The 22320-nt window shown below is 37.8% G+C and overlaps 1 protein-coding gene across 1 annotated transcript in view; it reads left to right on the forward strand.

The window, feature by feature from the left end:
* CPD (carboxypeptidase D) overlaps positions 1 to 22320 on the forward strand; it is a 75934-nt gene that overhangs the window by 23907 nt on the left and 29707 nt on the right. The window contains exons 3-8 of the mRNA XM_059906580.1: positions 11379 to 11521; positions 12200 to 12369; positions 13520 to 13869; positions 14373 to 14564; positions 16628 to 16795; positions 21648 to 21757. Coding sequence (XP_059762563.1) covers positions 11379 to 11521; positions 12200 to 12369; positions 13520 to 13869; positions 14373 to 14564; positions 16628 to 16795; positions 21648 to 21757 — 1133 coding nt within the window. The remainder of the gene's footprint in view (positions 1 to 11378; positions 11522 to 12199; positions 12370 to 13519; positions 13870 to 14372; positions 14565 to 16627; positions 16796 to 21647; positions 21758 to 22320) is intronic.

Here is a 22320-nt window from a genome sequence, read left to right on the forward strand (position 1 = left end):
GTTGTTCCCTGTTTTATTCTCCTTCAAGTTAAACACTATAGTCCTTATCGCTGTAGCTGTTATCTTAGAATAAATTCCTGGAAAATGAATTTCTGTGTTAAGGTCATGCCTATTTTAAAGATTTTATAAACATATTGCTAAATTGTTACCCAGCAATATTCTATATGCCTTTATTTTTATCTGGGGTTTTTTTTCAGTCTTTTTTTTTTACCTTTTTAAGGCGTTTTTTTTTTTTTTTTTTTTTTTTTTTTTTATTTTTGACTGTGTTGGGTCTTCGTTTCTGTGCGAGGGCTTTCTCCAGTTGCGGCGAGTGGGGGCCACTCTTCATTGCGGTGCACGGGCCTCTTACCATCGCGGCCTCTCTTGTTGTGCAGCACAGGCTCCAGACGCGCAGGCTCAGTAGTTGTGGCTCACGGGCTTAGTTGCTCCGTGGCATGTGGGATCTTCCCAGACCAGGGCTCGAACCCATGTTCCCTGCATTGGCAGGCAGATTCTTAACCACTGCGCCACCAGGGAAGCCCTAAGGCAGTTTTTTGATCAACAGATAGTTTACAGTTTTTAGGTAGTTAAATCTATCATTTATGGCTTTATACTACTTTGCTGTCATACTTAGAAAGGCTTTCCTCATCCTGAGAGTATAAAAATACTAGTTGGCTTCTGATTTTGTTTATGGCTACATTTTTACATCATGTTCCATGTGGACTTAAGCCTTTATTTGGTATGATCTGAGGTAAATCTCACCTATACTTTTGTCACACAGTTAACCAGTTATCCATGTAACAGTTACTAATTCTTTCCCCGTTGGGTTTTTTGTTTTTTTTTTAAATTTTATTTATTTTATTTATTTTTGGCTGCATTGGGTCTTCCTTGCTGTGTGCAGGCCTTCTCTCTTTGGGGCGAGCGCGGGCTACTCTTTGTTGCGGTACACAGGATTCTCATTGCGGTGGCCTCTCTTGTTGCAGAGCACAGGCTCCAGGCGTGCGGGCTTCAGTAGTTGTGGCACATGGGCTTAGTTGCTCCATGGCATGTGGGATCCTCCTGGACCAGGGCTTGAACCCGTGTCCCCTGCGTTGCAGGCAGATTCTTAACCACTGCACCACCAGGGAAGCCCTCCCCGTTGGTTTTAAATGTCTTTAATTATATCCCAAATGCTTTTGTTTCTGTTATTGTGCTTTCTATTTTGTTCTGCTGGTTTATTTATTTTGACATCTTAATTGCACTGCTTTAGTAAATATGGTTTTATAATACATTGTAATATCTGGCAATGCAAGTCTCTATTATCATTTTAATTTTTTAATGTTTTCTTGGATATTTTCACCCATTTATTTTTCCAAATTCCAGATCATTTTGTCCAGTTCCAATAAATATCTATTTTTCTGCATGATGCTTGTAAATTAATTTCGGGGAAATTTGATATTGTTATAAGCCTCCTATCTGGAAGCATGAAATTTACATCCCTTAGTAAAATTTTATAACGTTGATTTATATTATGCATTTTATTACATTTAATCCTATACATGTTGTGGGTTTTGTTGCTGGCATCTTTCTTCTGTTACATTTTCTGATTATTGCTGAAGTATAGGAAAGACATTTTGTATTGTTTTTACACAGTCATCCTTTTATTTCCAACGTCATTTTACATGACTTTCTGTTGGGTAGTGTCTTATCAAAGGAAAATTTGGGAAACATATGTCAAGATTTCATTAATATTCTATTATATATCTCCACTAGGTTCCACATGGTAAAGTTAATATTAATTCTATGAAGATGTGTTACAGTTAGGTACACTATTCACTGTAATATTTCCCCAAATCTATAGAATCTGCAAAAAGAGATTTGTCATCATGAATCAGACCTTTAGTTTTAGATTGTTCGTAGAGTTATATGTTACAAAATCACTATTTATATAAAATGTGATCTGTAGGACCAGAGGCCACTGAATGTAGTTTCTTCTCTGAGAACTAGGTCTTATTTTTAAAAGATTTCTGTCCTTCCTCCCCACCCTTACCCTGGGCATATGTTTGTATGTTATTGATTGGAGCTGGCTAGTTACAGTCCTATTAAAGTTACATCTAAAAAGATGGTTAGATAACACTCTAAAATATGACTGTAAGCTTTGTCTTCTTGTTGCTGTTAGCTAGTATTTCTTAAATTACTGCTGAAGTAACACAATTAAGGGGTAGACAAAAGAATGCTAGGACTCAAGCCTGGTGATTATGGTATTATAAGTAGTCTACTTCACTGCATTCTGGCATAATTAAAGCACGAGTTGACTGTGTTTGCAATTTAATTCAGCTATTAAGTTTTTTTTTTCCTTAGACGGGAAGATTTTTTTTCTATTAAGTTTTACATATGCAGAAAAATAGATTAGTTCACATTTGTATTGCTCTGAAATTATTTGTATGTGTTCTGTGTTTCTTTTCCTCACCAAGACTCTAAACTCTGAATGGAAATATGTCTCCTATTTATAAATCCCTATAATCTTAGTTTAATGACTTACAATGACCATTGTACTGTGACCAATACAGTAGTAAATATTGGAGATTAATAAATATGATATACAATGAATAACATATGTATGTGTACATGTGAGTCAGAGTTACCAAAGATGATCAGAGGTCAACAATGACTGAAGGTGACTTACGTCACTTAATGACTAAATATGACTGGTAGGGATGTGAAAATCAGCATCTCACCATTTTTCTTCCAGACCCAAAGTAAGTGCCAAGATGCTGGAAGATAAGAGAAAACCAAAAGATGGATAGCTTGCCTTCTAAGAAAAAAGGTTAAGACAAAGTTACTGGGCTTGTGGTAGTGGTAAACCTGCACATATATTTTACGAAGACAAAGTCTATTTGACATCTCCACATGGATGGTCAATGGGAATCTCAAATTTAATGCATTCAAAACAGAAGTCTTAATCTCCCACTGACCCAGCCTACTTACTTTCATTCCTTCAACAAATATTTACTGAAGGAATACGATGTGCCTGGTACTGTTCTTGTGCTTGGAATATCCATCAATGAGCATAACAAATATTCTGCCCTTGTGTTGCTTATAATCTAGCGAGGAGGAACCGGCACTAAATAAGGAACATAATAGGTAAATTGTTAGGTACTGTAGAAAAAAAAGAAAAAAGTAGAAAAGGGTGAGAGTGCTGGTGAGATGGGCTTGGGGACAGCGATGGGGAGAAGTAAGTAGCAACTTTAAGTGGGGAGATCAAGGTGAGCCTAATTGTCAAGTTGAAATTGGAGCAAAGAGCTGAAGGTGAGGGGAGGGAGTTAGTCAAGTAGAGATATCTGGGGGAAGAGCATACCAGGCAAAGGAAACAGCTAGAACAAAGACCCAAAGTCAGGAGGTACCTAGTGTATCCAGTGAACAGCGGGGAAGCCAGTGTGGCTGGTGCACAGCCAGTGTTGGGGAGAGTATAAAAGGAGGTTACAGAGGGAAGGGGAGTGGTGGTGGACAAATCATGCAGAGGCTTAGGCTTTGGCTCTTAGTCTGAGTGAAATAGAGAGTCATTGTATAGGGGAATAACATCCGACTTACATTTTAGCGGAATTTCTCTGGCACCTCTGTTGAGAAAAGAACATAGAACGGCTAGGGCAGGAACAGGGAGACCCATTAAGAGTGATTGCAGAAATCCAGGTGGAGAAACGATTGTGGCTTGTATTAGGGCAGCAGCAGTAGAGGTGAGGAGAAATCTTGGGATTCTGGATATATTTTGAAGTTAGAACTAGCACGATTTCCTGATGCTTTAGATGTGGGATGTGACTCCAGGGCTTTGGGCCTGAGCAACTAAATTCTTCTAGTGCCATTGACCATCATGGGAGAGACTGGTTTAGGGAAGATGAGAATATGTTAGGTTTGTGATATCCAAGTAGAGATATTGAGTAGGCAGTTGGATGGACAAGTCTGGATTCTGGGAAAGAGGTGTAGGCTGGACATAGAAATTTGAGAGTTGTCAGCCGATAGATAATATTTAAACCCCATGGGGCTGCATGAGACACCAAGGGCATAAGTGAAGAAAGAGAAGAGGATCAAAGACAGAGCCTTAGGCATGCCATATCTGTTTCCTTTGTTCTCCTTCATCCTCTCAGTTAATGACACTAATAACACTGTCTCCCTAGTTTCTCAAGCCAAAAATCTAGACACCATCCTTGATTCCTTTTAAACAAGTCCTTTCTACATCCAAATCTCTCTGCTTTATCTCCATTACCAGCAACCTAGCCCAATCCATCATTCTCTTCTAATTCATCTTCCTGCTTTCCTTTTTGTTTCCCTATAGTCATTTTTCACTCAGCAGTCAGAATGATCTTTTAAAAAGGCTGTTCAGATTATATCACACCTCTGCTCAAAACCCTCCAATGTTCTGTGCAGCAAGGGAGACAATCAACAGAGTGAAAAGGCAGCCTACTGAAAATATTTGCATACCATATATCAAACCAAATATTAACCCCATAAGGGGTTAATATTCAGAATATATAAAGAACTCCTACAACTCAACAAAAAACAAGTAATCTGATTAACAAACGGACAAAGGACTTGAATAGACGTTTCTTCAAAAAACATATAAACGGCCAACAGACATATGAAAAGATGCTTAATATCATTAATGATCAGGGAAAAGCAAATCAAAACCACAATGAGATATCACCTTATACCTCTTAGGATGACCACTATCAAAAATACCAAAATAGCAGGTGTTGATGGGGATGTGGAGTTTGCACAGTTGGTAGGAATATAAAATAGTGCAGTTGCACAACTTTGCACAGTTGGTAGGAATATAAAATAGTGCAGTTGCTATGGAAAACAGTATGGAGCTTCCTCAAAAAGTTAAAAATAGAATTACCATATGATGCAACAAACCCACTTCTGGGTGTAAGTACAACAGAATTGAAAACAGGATCTTGAAAAGATATTTGTACACCTATGTTCATTGCAGTGTTAGTCACAATTGCCAAGAAGCAACCTAAATATTCATTGACAGATGAATGGATAAAGAAAATTTGGTATATACATACAAAGGAATATTATTCAGCCTAAAAAAGAAGGCAATCACATCTGATAAAGGACTGTTATCCAAAATATATAAAAAACTCTTAAGACTCAATACTAAGAAAACAACAACTGCATTAAAAAATGGGCCAAAGACCTTAACAGACATCTCACCAACAAAGATAGACAGATGGCAAATAAACATGAAAATATGCTCCACGTCATATGTCATCAGGGAAATGCAAATTAAAACAAGTTACCTGGGCTTCCCTGGTGGCGCAGTGGTTGAGAGTCTGCCTGCCAATGCAGGGGACACGGGTTCGAACCCGGGTCTGGGAAGATCCCACATGCCGCGGAGCGGCTGGGCCCGTGAGCCACAATTGCTGAGCCTGCGCGTCTGGAGCCCGTGCTCCGCAGCGAGAGGCCGCGATAGTGAGAGGCCCGCGCACTGCAGTGAAGAATGGCCCCCCGCTTGCCACAGCTGGAGAAAGCCATCGCACAGAAACGAAGACCCAACAGAGCCATAAAAATAAATAAATTAAAAAAGATGGCAGCACTTCAAAAAAAAAAAAACAAGTTACCACTACACACCTATCAGAAAGACCAAAATCCAGAACCCTGACAACAGCAAATGCTTGTGAAGATGTAGAACAACAGGAACTCTCATTCATTATTGGTGGGAATGCAAAATGGTACAGCCATTTTGGAAGATAGTCTGGTGGTTTCTTACAAAACTAAACATACTCTAATCATACAACCCAGCAATTTTTCTCCTTGGTATTTAACCAAAGGAGTTGAAAACTTATGTTCTCACAAAAACCTGCACATAGATGTTTATAGTAAACTTTATTCATAATTATCAAAACTTGGAAGCAACCAAGATATTCTTCAGTAGGTGAATGGGTAAAATAAACTGTGGTACATCCAGACAAAGGCATATTATTCAGCACTAAAAGGAAATGAGCTATCAAGCCATGAAAAGACATGGAGGAGGGAATTCCCTGGCAGTCCAGTGGTTAGGACTCCACACTTCCACTGCAGGGGGCCCAGTTTCGATCACTGGTCAGGGAACTAAGATCCCGCAAGCTGCGCAGCCAAAAAAAAAAAAAAAAAAATAGACGCAAAGCAACCTTGAATACCTATTACTAAATGAAAGAAACCAATCTGGAAAGGCTACATACTATATGATTCCAACTATATGACACTCTGGAAGAGGCAAAGCAATATGGAAATCGTAAAAAGATCAGTGGTTGCCAGGGGTTAGGGAGGAGGACGGGATGTATCGGTGGAGCATAGAGGATTTTTAGGGCAGTGAAACCACTGTGTATGATATTATAATGGGGAAACATGTCATTATACATTTGTCAAAACTCATAGCATATACAACACCAAGAATGAACCCTAATGTAAACTATGGACTTTGGGTAGTAATGATGTGTTGATGTAGGTTCATCTGTTGTAAGAAATGAAGATTTTTGCATCTGTGTACATCAGGAATATATTCTTTTTCTGTAGTGTCTTTGTCTGGTTTTGGTACCAGGGTAATGCTGGCCTTGTAGAACAAATTTGGTAGTGATTCTTCCTCTTCAACTTTTTGGAATAGTGTGAGGAGGATAAGTATTAACTCTTTTTTAAATGTTTGGTAGAATTCAGCTGTGAAGCTGTCTGGCCCTGGACTTTTGTTTGTTGGGAGTTTTTTGATTACTGATTCAATTTTATTATTGGTAATCAGTCTGTTCATATTTTCTATTTCTTCCTGATTCAGTCTTGGAAGATTGTATGTTTCTAGGAATTTATCCATTTCTGCTAGGTTGTCCAGTTTGTTGGCATAGAATTTTTCATGGTAATCTCTTATGATCCTTTGTATTTCTGTGGTGTCGGTTGTAACTTCTCTTTCATTTCTGATTTTATTTATTTGGGCCATCTCTTTTTTATTTGTGTCAAGGTATTTATTTATTTCCTCTTTGATTTCTTCATTGACCCATTGGTTGTTTAGTTGCATGTTGTTTAGCCTCCACATGGTTGTGTTTTTCCCATTTTTCTTATTGTAACTGATTTCTAATTATTATGATCAGAAAAGAATGCTTAATATGATTTCAGTTTTCTTAAATTTATTGAGACTTGTTTTGTGGCCTAGCATGTCATCTATTTTGGAGAATGTTCTATGTGCACTTGAAAAGAATGTATATTCTGCTGTTTTTGGATGGACTATTCTGTATATATTTATTAAGTCAAACTGGTCTGATGTGTTGTTTAAGGCCAGTATTTCCTTATTGATTTTTCTCTTTGGATGATCTATCTATTTATGAAAATATGTTAAAGTTCCCTACTACTATTGTGTTCTGTCTTTCTCTTTGTATGTCTGTTAATATTTGCTATCTATATGTATTTAAGTTCTCCTGTGTCGGACATACAGATATATACAAGTGTTATGTGCTCTTGTTGGCTTGATCCCTTTATCATTATGACATTCCCTTTTTTGTCTCTTGTTACAGTCTTTGTTGTAAAGTTTATTTTGTCTGATATAAGTATTCCCACCTCAGCTTTCTTTTCATTTCCATTTGAGTGGAATATCTTTTTCCATCTCTTTACTTTCAGTCTGTGTGTGTCTTTAGATTTGAAGTAAGTCTCTTATATGGGTCATATGTTTTTATCCATTCAGCCATCCTGTGTCTTTTGATTGGAGCATTTAGTCCATTTACATTTAAAGTAATAATTGATAGGTATATACTTATTGCCATTTTGTTAATTGTTTTTCTGGGTTTTTTTGTAGTTGTTCTTTGTTCCTTCCTTCTCTTGTCTCTCTTCCCTTGTGATTTGATGACTATTTTTAGTGTTATGTTTGGATTCCTTTCTCTTTATTTTTTGTGTATCTCTTAACGGTTTTTGGTTTGTGGTTACCTTGAGGTTCATGTATAATGACCTTTGTGTATAGCTGTCTATTTTATGATGATCTCTTAAGTTTGAAGGGATTCTAAAAGCCCTACATTTTTACTCCCCCCACCCCTACACCACGTTTTATGTTTTGATGCATATTTTATATCTTTTTATTTTGTGTATCCCTTAACTATTTATTGTAGATATAGATGATTTTACTACTTTTGTCTTTTAACCTTTCTACTAGAGTTATAAGTGGTTGATCCACTACCTTTTACTATATGTTTGTCTTTGCCATTGAGATTTTTTCTTTATTCATTTTCTTACTTCTAGTTGTGGCCTTTTCTGCTTGGAGAAGTCCCTTTAACATTTCTTGAAGGGCTGGTTTATTGGTGATGGACTCCTTTAGCTTTTGTTTGTCTGTCGAACTCTCTATCTCTCCTTCAATTCTGAATGATAATCTTGCTGCGTAGAGTATTCTTGGTTGTATTTTTTTTTTTCAGCACTTTGAGTATATCATGCCATTCCCTTGTGGCCTGCTAAGCTTCTGTTGAAAAGTTAGCTGATAGTCTTATGGGAGTTTCCTTAAATGTAACTAGTTGTTTTTCTCTTGATACTTTTATGAGTCTCTTTATATTTAATTTTTGACATTTTAAATATGTGTCTTGGTGTGTACCTCTTTGTGTTCATCTTGTTTGGGACTCTCTGTGCTTCCTGGAACTGGATGTCTGTTTTGTTCCATGGGTTAGGGAAGTTTTCAGCTACTATTTCTTCAAATAAGTTCTCTTCTCTTTTTTATCTTTCTTCTCTTTCTGGGACCCTATAACGCAAATGTTAATATGCTTGATGTTGTCCCAGAAGTCACTTAAACTATCCTCATTTTTTTTTTCCTGTTCAGCTTGGGTAATTTTTACTACTTTGTCTTACAGATCACTGATACATTATTCTGTATCATCAAATCTACTGTTGATTCCCTCTAGTGTATCTTTCATTTTATTTTTATTTTAAAAAAAAATTCATGTGTCCCTTTCTATTTACTTATTTATTTATTTATTTTAAATTTTATTTATTTTTGGCTGCATTGGGTCTTCGTTGCTGCACGCGGGCTTCCTCTAGTTGTGGCGAGTGGGGACTACTCTGCGTTGCGGTGCACAGGCTTCTCATTGCGGTGGTTTCTTTTGTTGCAGAGCACAGGCTCTAGGTGCACGGGCTTCAGTAGTTGCAGCACACAGCTCAGTAGTTGCAGCATGCAAGCTCTAGAGCGCAGGCTCAGTAGTTGTGGAGCACAGGCTTAGTTGCTTCTCGGCATGTGAGATCTTCCCGGACCAGGGATCGAACTCATGTCCCCTGAATTGGCAGGCAGATTCTTAACCACTGCACCACCAGGGAAGTCCTATTTTTCATTTTAGTTACTGTATTCTTTAGCCCTAATTGGTCTGTTTTATATTTTCTAACTCTTTGTTGAAGTTTTCACTGTGTTCATCCATTCTTCTCCTGTGTTCAGTGAGCATCTTTATGATCATTACCTTTAACTCTTTATCAGGTAGGTTGCTTATCTCCATTTCATTTAGGTCTTTTTCTGAGGTTTTGTCTTATTGTTTCATTTGGAGCACATTCCTCTGTCTCTTCATTTTGCCTAATTTTCTGTGTTGATTTTCTTTGTATTAAATAGGTCTGTTATGTCTTCTGATCTTGGAGAAGTGACTTTATGTTGGAGATGTCCTATGGGCTGAGCAGCTTGTTCCCCTCTGGGCAGACACTTCAGGGGTGTTCCCTATGAGGGCTGCTTGTGCCTTTCTGTTGTGGCAGGGCCAACTGCTTGGGCACATTGATGGTCAGGGCAGGCCCCGGCATGACTGACTGTGATGCTCAGCATTGTTTGACCACTGTGGGCATGCTAGTGGGTGAGGCTGGCCCCTGGCTCTAATAGGCTCGAAAGAGGATTCCAGAATGATGCCTGTCAGTGCTGGTGTCAGCATGATAGAATGAGATCACAAAAATGGCTGCTGCCAGCATCTCAGTCCCCAGGGGGAGTCCCAGCTGCCTCCTGCCTCTCCTGGAGGCTATCCAATATCAGCAAGTGTGTCTGATTCAGGTGCCTTTCAAACTGTTGCCTCTGTGCTGGGACTTGGAGCAAGTGTATTTTTGCATGCACCCTTATGAGCAGAGTCTTGGTTTCCTACAGCTCTCTGGTACTCCTGAACATAAGCCCCACTGGCTTTTTTTTTTTTTTTTTTTTTAATAAATTTATTTATTTTATTTATTTATTTTTGGCTGTGTTGGGTCTTTGTTGCTGGGTGTGGGCTTTCTCTAGTTGCGGTGAGCGGGGGCTACTCTCCGTTGCGGTGCACGGGCTTCTCATTGCGGTGACTTCTCTTGTTGCGGAGCACAGGCTCTAGGCACGCGGGCTTCAGTAGTTCTGGCATGCGGGCTCAGTAGTTGTGGCTCACGGGCTCTAGAGCACAGGCTCAGTAGTTGTGGTGCACGGGCTTAGTTGCTCTGCAGCATGTGGGATCTTCCCGGACCAGGGCTCGAACCCATGTCCCCTGCATTGGCAGGCGGATTCTTAACCACTGCGCCACCAAGGAAACCCCCCCACTGGCTTTTAAGCCAGACATTTTGGAGGCTTGTCTTCCTAATTCAGGACCCTGGGCTAGGGAGCTCAATGTTGGTCTTGGACTCCATGCTCCTCAGGGATGACTGTCACAGTTGTGATATTCCTCCTGCTTGTGCGTCGTTGCACCAGGGGTGTGGGCCCTGACTAGACTGCATCTCCACCCACCCACCCCATTTTATTGTGGCTCCTTCCTTATATCTTTAGCTGTGGAAAATCTTTTCTGTTATTCTTCAGGCTGTTTCAGAGGTAGTTGTTCTGTAAGTAGTTGTAATTTTAGTGTGCCTATATGAGGAGTTGAGCTCAGGATCTTTCTACTCTACCACTTTGATCCAGACCCTTCTTGTCACCTTTGTGATACAGGGAGTACAGTTAGAATAGTAAGCCCTTAATAATGCTTTGCTGTGAATACCCTTTATAACTTTAAGATCATGAGTATTCTTCATGTTCATTTTGTCAAAAATCTTCACCTCTCTGTGCCTTACTTCTCACATCTGTAAAATGGGTGAAATAGCAATACCTACCTCAAAAAGTTTTTGTAAAGATTAAATGTTAATACACATAAAGGTCATAGAACAGAGCTGGCATATAGTAAACACTCAAATGTAGAGTGGTTATCATTATTGCCATTGTTATTAACTATTATATTCATGCTCTTTATAACTGTTTATCCTATCAGTCAAATGTATTTCCTTTATGTATATTCCTTTCCAAGGTGTATTCCTTTCGCCTTCCTTGTTAGTGTCCTCTATAATTCAAGAGCCTTCTCCAATTTCAAACAATTTAATGAAAAGAAAATTTATACATGCAGAGATGGCTGATTTAATTTCTATGGTCTTTTTGAGAGTAGAATTCTGAGAATAAACTTATTTTTTCCTTCATGTTTCAGGTGGCATGCAAGATTACAATTATCTATGGGCCAACTGTTTTGAAATCACATTAGAACTGTCTTGTTGCAAGTACCCACCAGCTTCGCAGCTTCAACAAGAATGGGAGAACAATCGTGAGTCTTTGATCACATTGATTGAAAAGGTAAAAGCTGAATGGAAGGTTGGCGTATGGTAATAATTGATTAAGTAAGGGAGAAATTTGTGTATATGAACAACAGTTTATTCTAGATACCCTTTATTTTTGTTTTTATTATTTAAGATTGTAGATTATATTTAGAAATGATTATATTAGAATCTATTAGAACATATTCTAGCCATGCCTCTGTTATCCTTCCCCCCAGCTCTTTTCCTCTGGAGGGCTTCTTTTGACTGTCTTACAACACTTTTACAACCTGAAATAATTAGCAAAATTTGTAGTACCAGATTCTTACAATGCCATTCGATCATATTTGCTAGAGAACCTTTACCATTATATGAACCATGGACATAAGTTTAATTTAAATATCAGGCAGACTAATATACTATTGGATATATCAGAAATGATTACTTATATCTTGTTGATAAAAGCAGAAGTCTGGCTTTGAGGAGAAGGAATTTCAAAAGCATTTTACCAGTCTAGATTTCAGATGAGTTAAGTTTAAGGATTTAATTTTTTTGGTCTGTATTTTATTTTAACTTGGAGGGATTGAAAAATATTTCAGGGAGCTAGAGGAGTAACCTTATTTTTTAAAAATTCTAGCATCAATGCAGAGAGGTTATTTTCTCTTGCCTTCCAAACTGACTGTCTCTGAGCAGTCTACTTTGATTCCTGTTTTTTTAGGTCCACATTGGAGTTAAAGGATTTGTTAAAGATTCAGTAACAGGAGCTGGCTTAGAGAATGCAACCATCTCAGTAGCTGGTATTAATCATAATATCACAACAGGAAGATTTGGTGATTTCCACCGATTACTTGTTCCTGGAACTTATAACATTACAGCAGTTTTAACTGGGTAAGAATTTAAACTAGACTCTTAAAATGTCAAGTTTCCGTTTATATCTAAGAAGAGAAGTATACTCTTGGAGATCTTATTTACTGTATCTGGCTTTTATTTTTCCTTGTTTTCTGATTTTTCCCCCTTTATAATGAGAAAATACTATGGTGGATCTTTTGTCACATTATCAATACAACTGGATATGAAGCATCGTTGTAAAATTGGGAGGAAGGACAGTTTTAAAAGCTTGATGGGGCTTCCCTGGTGGCACAGTGGTTGAGAATCTGCCTGCCAATGCAGGGATCACGGGTTCGAGCCCTGGTCTGGGAAGATCCCACATGCCGCGGAGCAACTAGGCCCGTGAGCCACAATTGCTGAGCCTGCGCGTCTGGAGCCTGTGCTCCACAACAAGAGAGGCCGCGGTAGTGAGAGGCCCGCGCACCGCGATGAAGAGTGGCCCCCACTTGCCGCAACTACAGAAAGCCCTCACACAGAAATGAAGACCCAACACAGCCATAAATAAATAAATAAAATTAAAAAAAAAAAAAAAAAAGCTTGATGGTCAGCTGTGTAAAGCATTGCCGCAAGGCTAATTGAATACCAAGGTAGAAGAAACTCAGGGCTCTATGAAAGACATTTTGAAGAGCTGTCGCACCATCAGCTTTCTAATACATGACATGAGTGGTTCCCCACCTCCTCTGGAAACATTTCTGGAAGCTCATTTTGCTAAGGATTTACCTTTAGCAAATAAATTACCTTTAATTTTGAACTTTCCCATTTGGTAAAGTAGTTGGAATGTCAGTCTGATAAAGCACTGCAAAGAATTGGATCATTTATCCCTACTTTGAGTATTGTAGCAATGGTTACAATGGATTAACGACCTTCATTTTTCATCGTATTCTCTCCTTTGAATGTAATTTTTTATAAGCATTCTAATGTGTGGAATGAAAGGATGGTAAGATAAATAATTCTTTAAAGACTTAATCTGGAATTCTTTGTGAGATAATACGCTAAAAGTCTTGAATTTACACATTTATCTTTATTTGATATGACTTTCGATAGCCTAAGCGCAAGAGTATGAAAAGGCTATTGTACTTTTATAATGTTAAAGCATTGTCTGTTTCAATTTAACTCCAAGCCATCTACTTTTTCAAACTTTTCTTTTCAGGTATATGCCACTGACTGTTAATAACATAATAGTGAAAGAAGGACCAGCCACAAAGGTGAATTTTCCCCTTCGGCCAACTGTGGCTTCAGTAGTCCCTGACACAACTGAGGTTGTAGTAACTGCTAGCACAGTTGCTATATCTAATAGTCCTCTTGGAACACAGTCCTCCCACCAGCCAGTTCAGCCACAGGACTTTCACCACCACCACTTCCCTGATATGGAAATCTTCTTGAGAAGGTTTGCCAATGAATATCCTAACATCACCCGGCTTTATTCATTGGGAAAATCGGTAGAGTCAAGAGAACTTTATGTAATGGAGATATCTGATAATCCAGGTGTCCATGAACCAGGTAATTGGTGTAGTTTCACACATAATTTCAGATTGCTTCTCAGAGCTATGTGCTATATTGCTTTGCTTCATCTAGAAAGGTCACCTATTGTATGTATAACTGGATCAAAGAAAACGTAACCAATTTTTTCCTAGAAAAGAAGAAAATCCATTTGATAATCCATATTATGCACAAAGTTTAACATACTGCATAATTAGATTCTTTCTGCTAATAGTACTTTTATTTTCATATAATATGGCATATATATGTATGTATGTGTATATATATATATATATATATATATACACACACACACACACACACATACGTATATATGCTTTGAGCTTGCTCAGACGTATATATTAGTAAGGACTGCTTTATATGAGGCTTTTTCCTGTTTCTTTTGCCAAAATATATCTTAAATCTTTGGTTCAGGGTCTTTGTATGTGTTGGGGAAAAAGTAGAGAGAGTCTAGGATTAATGAAGAGGAAAAAACGTCTTCCATGTAATTACTTTATTTTCAGGTGAACCAGAATTTAAGTACATTGGAAATATGCATGGCAATGAAGTGGTTGGAAGAGAACTGTTACTGAACCTCATCGAATACCTTTGTAAGAACTTTGGAACAGATCCCGATGTAACAGATTTGGTTCTTAACACTAGAATTCACCTTATGCCATCCATGAATCCTGATGGGTATGAAAAGGCCCAGGAAGGTAAAGAATAGCTGTCTATTAGTGCTTAACCTTTTTGATTATTATATGGCATAATTATTTGGGGATAGAAAAGAATTTGAACTGGTTGTTTCCCTGAAATTTCTTCCTATTTTTATTCTTATAATTTATCATTGGTTCTAGCTTTTGTATTCTTGTAAGATAGGCTAGTTCATTCAACAATTATGTCATCAAGTTTATATTTAATGAAGTTCTCTACTTTGGTAATGGCTCTTATTTACTAAAATAATGTAAGATTTTTACAAATTGTTCCATTTTAACAGTAATTTTTGTTAAATTATTGTATTGGGAACTTTATCTCATAAATGAAAACTCAAACCAAATATTTTTTAAGCCAGTGACTCTGTTTTGACTGCCATTTCTACTCCCCATGCATGTATAATCTAAACCTGCTAAGTTATTGACTTCCCATTCCTCTGCCTCCTCTGGGCTAGCCCATCTTTCCTAGGGCATTATTGTAAGGGCAGGGAGAGCAACTTTCTTACATGGGCCACATGATGCAGAACACTAGGAGAGTGAGAATCCATCTTTTCCCAACCTGTGATTCCTTCCAGGCAGTGATACCAGTGAGTAGAAAAGATACCACAATATGAATATGCAGCCACGTGGTTTATTACCCTCACTGACTGAACACTGAGAGAATCGATTAGTGAATGACCAGGTTAATCCTTATATATATTATTTAGATTCTTTCCCTAAGGACCTTATTCTCTGTCAGCCTCACAAATCCCTTCCACATTCCTCCCTTGAGACCTTTCTGAAAGATGGAACTACTTACTACTAGTGAGCCCTTTAGTAGGTTTTCTTCATTCACTTGCATTCATTTTCTCATTATAATGACAATAATAGGGCTCTCATCCCATAGTAAAATGGAATAAGCTTAAGTTGAACCCTTTCTCCTCCTCCCTTCCAACTATGTTCTTGACTAACTTTACCTTTTTGTTATCACTTTAATGTAAGCATACTGCAACTTTTTTCTTTTCATCTGGTCTGTTTATTTACATTGTTTTAGTGACCTGTATACCAGTACAATAGAGTCCCCCTCATGCCAGTCATGCCCACTCAACATTGTGATCATGTCACTGTATGTGGGTTATTGACAGATGAGCAATATTTTAATATAATTCGTATGGTTGGAGTTTTTCCCCTCAAAGTATGACCAGAGGCAGAAATGAAAGGATAATGGTTTTACCTTTCTATTCAAAAGATCTAGAAGAGATACATTTTTTTAAATGTACAATGTAAAAATGATGTGTGTTTTAATCACGTTACCCAACTGAACTTGGATCCTCTCACCTGCTGCAGAGGAAAGCCAATTTACTGATATGAGGTTGTGGTGAAGGAAAGTACAGGATTTATCTGCAGGCACTAAACAAGGAGAATGGGCAGCTCATGCTCAAAATACCCGAACTTCTCAATGGCTTTCAGGGAAGGATTTTTAAAGGCAACATTTGGGGTGAGGGTACAGGGTGCATGACTTTCTTCTGATTGATTGGTGGTGTGGAGGTAACAGGGTGATGTTTCGGGAATCTTAATCATCAGGCTTCTGGTTCCAACCAGTCTGGGGTCTACATGCTTATGCTCAGCACATAGTCACCTTCCCCTACTGGGTCGGGGTCTTACATCCTGCAGAACAACTCAAGGATACATGTTAGATTGTTATGTATATCCCTTGAGTAAGAACTAGGACTCTTGTTTTTAATCCTGAATTGTTGTCATTACTTTTCTTGCTTAACTGCTTTTCATTTACTTCTGAATTTCCTCACTTCCCTAATTAGTAACTGCTTATGCCTGCTCTTTGGAACTTAGGGAAGGCCTAGGAGACTAAAGCCTTTTTTCTACAAACAAGAAATACGGGATACAGAGGGGCTTTTTTAACCTGGGAAGGCCCCACAGGGTCCTACGCGGTTTCAATCATAGTGTGTTTGATTATAGTGAAGCCTGATGTGTGCACGTTTACCTTTGAGTTAAGATAGCTGAAGTAGTATGTATTGGATTAAAATATAAATGAAACATGGCTTAAATTTGAATCTTTTATCATACAGGAGATTCAGTAAGTGTAGTCGGCAGAAACAACAGCAACAACTTTGACCTGAACCGAAATTTCCCAGATCAGTTCATTCAGATCACAGATCCTACCCAACCAGAAACTATTGCTGTAATGAGCTGGATGAAGGCCTATCCATTTGTGCTGTCAGCAAACCTGCATGGAGGTAATAGCAACTTGATATTCCACTAATTAATTCTTGTTGAGAGCATTTGAAAATCCTGGTGAAAGTTTATCTGTTTATAGTCTTAGGCTGTCTTAAGCCTGTTATTGCTTTTATGGCAGACAACAATAAATGTCTTTTCTCATTACTTTTTAAGCCAGTTTCCTGGCTGTTTTCCCCGTTCCTCCCCCACCCCTCCCCTCTCCCAGTACTCCTCCATTCTCCCTCCTGCCATCTACCCTGCCTCCCTCTCTTTCTCTGTCTCTCACCCTCCACCTCTCCTTCCCTTTTCCTCCTTCTCCCTCCCTCCATTTCTTTCTCACTTAGTTCTTCAAGTGTTTTATATTTATCCCTCACAAATGTTTTATATTTATCCCTCTCACTGGGAATTTGGTAACATGTTCTTTGTCATTTATAAAAATTAAACACTAACAGATCCAAATGTTTAGTCCTATTTCTCCCTAAAGTTTAATATGCCCTTTTATGTAGGTTTAGATTTTGACATTCTCTTATCTTTTATCTGCTGTGTATTAACTGTAGCACAATGACCTCATTCTCATGTAGTATCTGAGCTTATACACCTCCATATAATTCAGCAGTAACTTAGTTGAATAGGATGAGAGGTCAAGATTAAAAATGATCACAATGAGGCTTCCCTGGTGGCTCAGTGGTTAAGAATCCACCTGCCAACACAGAGGACACGGGCTCGAGCCCTGGCCTGGGAAGGGCCCGCCTGCCACGGAGCAGCTAAGTGCTCTAGAGCCTGTGAGCCACAACTACTGAGCCCAGATGCCACAACAACTGAAGCCCACGTGCCAAGAGCCCGTGCTCTGCAACAAGAGAAGCCACCACAACAAGAAGCCTGGGCACCGCAATGAAGAGTAGGCCCCGCCGCATGCCACAGCTAGAGAAAGCCTGTATGCTGCAACAAGGACCCAACGCAGCCAAAAATAAATAAATAAACAACAACAACAACAAAAAATCATCACAATGTCCAACTAGGGTTGTGGGAATAAGTGTCAGTACCGTAGAGACCTGAAAACACATGTCTACATGTAAAGTGGTATGTGGACGTTCATAGTAGCACTATTCCTAATAACCAGGAAGAATAAATAACCCAAATGTCCACCAACTAACAATCAGATAAATAAAATGTGGTATACAATTGAATGTTATTTGGCTGTGAAAAGGAATGAAGGACTGATGTATGCTACAGCATAGATGAGTCTTGAAAGCATGGTAGGTGATAGAAGCCAGTCATAAGAAACCATATATTGTATGATTACATTTTTTATGAAATGTGCAGAAATAGGCAAATCCATAGAGATAGAAAATAGATTAGCAGTTGCCTCAAGCTGTAGAGGATAGTGGTGGGAGAGAATGGGGAGTGACTGCTAATGGGTATGGGTTGTTTTTTATTTTCAGTAATGAAATGTTCTGTAATTAGGAAGTAGTGATGGTTGTACAACCCTGTGAATATACTAAGCAACAGTGAATTATATACTTTAAGTGGATGGATTATATGGTATATGAATTATATCTCAATAAATTAAAAAAAAAAAAAGAGTGAAGGTATTAACACCAGGGACAATAGGTAAGAAATTTAGTGTCCACATTTGTTGGATTATCCAAGGAAGTATCACAGTCAAGATTTGATGGCATATAGATTAACCTGCCATTTTAGAAATGACAGTACACACTGATGGATATTTGTATTTAAGAAGTAAATTGAGATTCTCCAAAAATGACTTTGAAAGCTTGCTAATAGTAGGAGAAAATAGTTCTATAATTGGTAATCATGGACAATTCTCAAAGACCCAAACAGGAATTATGAAGTTGCAGCCTCGTTAGCAAAATAATTTTTTTGGCTTTTTTCTTACTTTATTAATTGTATACCATGTTTGACAGAAAATATTTTTTATTTTGAGCTTTTAAAAATATTCTGCAAAAAATACATCACATCATGTTGGCTAAATCTGAAAACTTAATATTAGTTACATTCCAGTGAAAATAATTGACAGATGTTTACATGTGGTATCAAGACCTTGGCATGGTGGGGGATACATCTTCAATCACGTAGATATGTTTCTTTCCATGACGTATTTTGCTTTCTCATCTTAAAATCTTTAAATGAGTTTTGAAATCTTGGCAAAGAAATTTAACAGAGGAATTCTTTGCTGCCAACTTAACAATTTAGAAGGATTTTGAAAGAATATAGAGAAAAGTAATATTTCTTTTTGTAATTTTTGTTATTAATATTTTATTTAGGTGAAATTCATACAACACTAACCATGTTAAGGTAAATAATTCAGTGACATTTAGTGCATTCACAATGCTGTGCAACCACCATCTCTATCTTGTTCCAAAACATTTTCACCTCCCCAAAAGGAAACCCCTTACCCATTAAGCAGTTGCTTTCTATTCCCCATGCCCCTCAAGCCCTGGTAACCACCAATCTGTGTTCTGTCTCTATGGATTTGCCTGTTTTGGATATTTCATAGAAATGAAATCATATAATATATGACCTTTTGTGTCTGTCTTCTTTCACTTAGCATAGTGTTTTCAAGGTTCATTCATATTGTAGCATATGTTAGTACTTTATTTCTTTTTATGACTGAATAATTTTCCATTGTATGTATATACCACAATTTGTTTATCTATTTATCTGTTGATGGACATTTGGGTTATTTTTACTTTTTACTATTATGAATAATGCCACTCTGAACATTGGCAGACAATATCTGAGTCCCTGTTTTCAATTCTTTTGGGTTATCTTGGCTTTTTGATGGAAATACCATCATATGGTAATTCCATGTTTAGCTTTTTGATGAACTGCCAAACTGTTCCACAGTAGCAGAACCATTTTATATTCCCACCAGCAATGTATGAGGGTTCCAGTTTTTCCACATCCTTACCTTGTTAATTTTTTTTTTTTTGATTATAGCTATTTTAGTGGGTGAAAGGTGATATCCCCCTGAAATTTAGATTTGCATTTCCCTGATGGCTAATGATGCTGAGCATCTTTTTGTGTGCTTGTTGGCCATTTGTATATCTTATTTGGAGAAATATCTGTTCAAGTCTTTTGCCCATTGTTAATTGGGTTTTTCATCTTTTTGTTGAGTTGCAGGACTTCTTTATATAGTCTGGATTCTAGACCCTTATCAAATTGCTGACTTGCAAATATTTTCTCCCATTCTATAGGTTTATTTTAATTTTCTTAATAATGTCCTTTGATGCACAAAAGTTTTTAATATTGATGAAGTCAGATTTATCTTTTTTAAAATAGCTCATGCTCTTTGTGTTGATACTAATTTTTTTTTAATTTATTATTTATTTATTTATTCATTCATTCTTGGCTGCGTTGGATCTTCGTTGCTGCGCACGGGCCCTCTCTAGTTGTGGCGAGCGGGGGCCACCCCTTGTTGTGGTGCGTGGGGCTCTCATTGTGGTGGCCTCTCCTGTTGCTGAGCCAGGCTCTAGGAGCATGGGCTCCAGAGCGCAGGCTCAGCAGTTGTGGCTCACGGGCCCAGTCACTCCACGGCATGTGGGATCCTCCCAGACCAGGGCTTGAACCCTTGTCCCCTGCATTGGCAGGTGGATTCCCAACCACTGCGCCACCAGGGAAGTCCCAATACTAATTATTTTTTAAATAAACTTTTGTAGGAGTATTGTAAGTCTTTTATGACTTTTTTTTGGCCTTAGAAAATTAGCCATTTGAAAGACAATATTAAGTAGAAGTTGACTTTTTTCTGTTGTAATTTTTAGGCATGAGTCATGGATCCAGGGTGAAATTAAATTTTTTTGGACTGATTTGTCTAAGAACAGGTGTTGAAGTACACTTATCTTGTTAGAACTATTTTGGGGAATAAAATGAGCATAGTTCTTCATACTTGTTTCTTAAAGAAAAATTTTTTAAAATATATGAATGTTTGCTGGTATTTGTTACCACAGGATTACTTCATCTGGATTCAAGTTGAATTTTGTTCTTTCACTTCCATGCCCAGGAAGTGGCATGACAAAAAAGGCAAAGATGAGTGGCCTAATCAAGGCAGAATAAATGGGCACGTGGACAAATGAAAATGATGTGACTGATAGGAAAATAAGGGATTTGATCCTATGGTGGGGGGGTGGGCTCAGGGCTCCTGCCTGAGAAGCACCCTAATTGCTTTATGTCCTATGGGGAGCATGAAGGGAGTTGATATCCTTTATATATGTTTTAAAACATCACTCTCTGTATTTTAGGTCATGAAAAGCCATATGATATAACTCCAGTTGACTAATTTATAATATGAGCATAAGAGAAATTTTTAGCATTTTTTTCTGAATGAAGGTCAGGACTGGCTCTACTATCCATACATTTGTTGTTTAGCCTCTCCATTTTAGATTCCACATCTGCAAAATGAAGAGGGTGGGTTAATCGGACTTCAAGGGTCCTTTCTTAGTTTAAAATTCCATGACATGACCTTATAAATGTCTGAATTTTAGTGAAAAAGTACCAAATTTTGCTCAATTTTTCTGATCCTAAATATTATAAAAGTAAAATTGTTTAAATTAAGCCTGTATACTTCTGGTTTCAGTTCTAACATGTAAAGTATGCCTGTAAGTTCAGGCAAACTCCCAAGACCTTTCCAGTTAAGACAGCCTTTAAGTGTCATGCATAGCTATTTAATATTTTATTTATCCACTTTGATTTTCTATTGAGGAAATTAGCAACTTCTTCATTTCTATTGAGGAAATTAACCTTGGAAAATTGTACTGGTTTCCTGTCTCTGGCAGTATTGTGAAAAGCTTACTTTGTGTTAATGCTCCATCTTGAAAGAAATAACACAATACATTTTGCTCATTTCCCTCATAGGTTCTTTGGTGGTTAACTACCCTTTTGATGATGATGAACAAGGGCTTGCCACATATAGTAAATCACCAGATGATGCTGTATTTCAACAAATAGCACTTTCTTATTCCAAGGTAGGCTTGTGCTTAAACATAAAATGCTATAAAAATTCATTTTTCATTTAAAAAATGCGTTAAAACAAAGTCCTATAAGACTCAGGTCAAGTGCTGTCTTCTCTGTTAAGCCTTCCATGATTCCTTTCAGACAACCTTACCTCTTTTTCTCCTCTGTTTCCCACCTCACTTTTAAACATACTGCATGTGTTTCCCCATTAGCCATGAAGTTCAGGTAATATCTTTTCATCCATAGCTTTTAGCACAGTCCCTGGAACATAATAAATTAAACAAACTGCTAGTTTATTTCATTTGAGAAGTACTAAATATAAACCTCGTAAAGTAGTCTTAGGTGGGGTTGACAAGTTATAGCTCTGGGACTAAATCCAGCCTACCACCTGTTCTTGTAAATAAAGTTTTATTGACATACAGCACATCCATTCTTTAAAATATTGTCCATTGCTGCTTTCTTGTTTAACATTTGAAAATAAGTCAGTGTAATTCACCATATTAACAGACTAAAGAAGAAAAACGCTGCAATCATCTCAATAGATGCGGAGGGCAGGGTTGAGTCATTGCAACAG

The sequence above is a fragment of the Balaenoptera ricei genome, chromosome 20 (assembly GCF_028023285.1).
Source record: "Balaenoptera ricei isolate mBalRic1 chromosome 20, mBalRic1.hap2, whole genome shotgun sequence".
Lineage (NCBI taxonomy): Eukaryota > Metazoa > Chordata > Mammalia > Artiodactyla > Balaenopteridae > Balaenoptera > Balaenoptera ricei.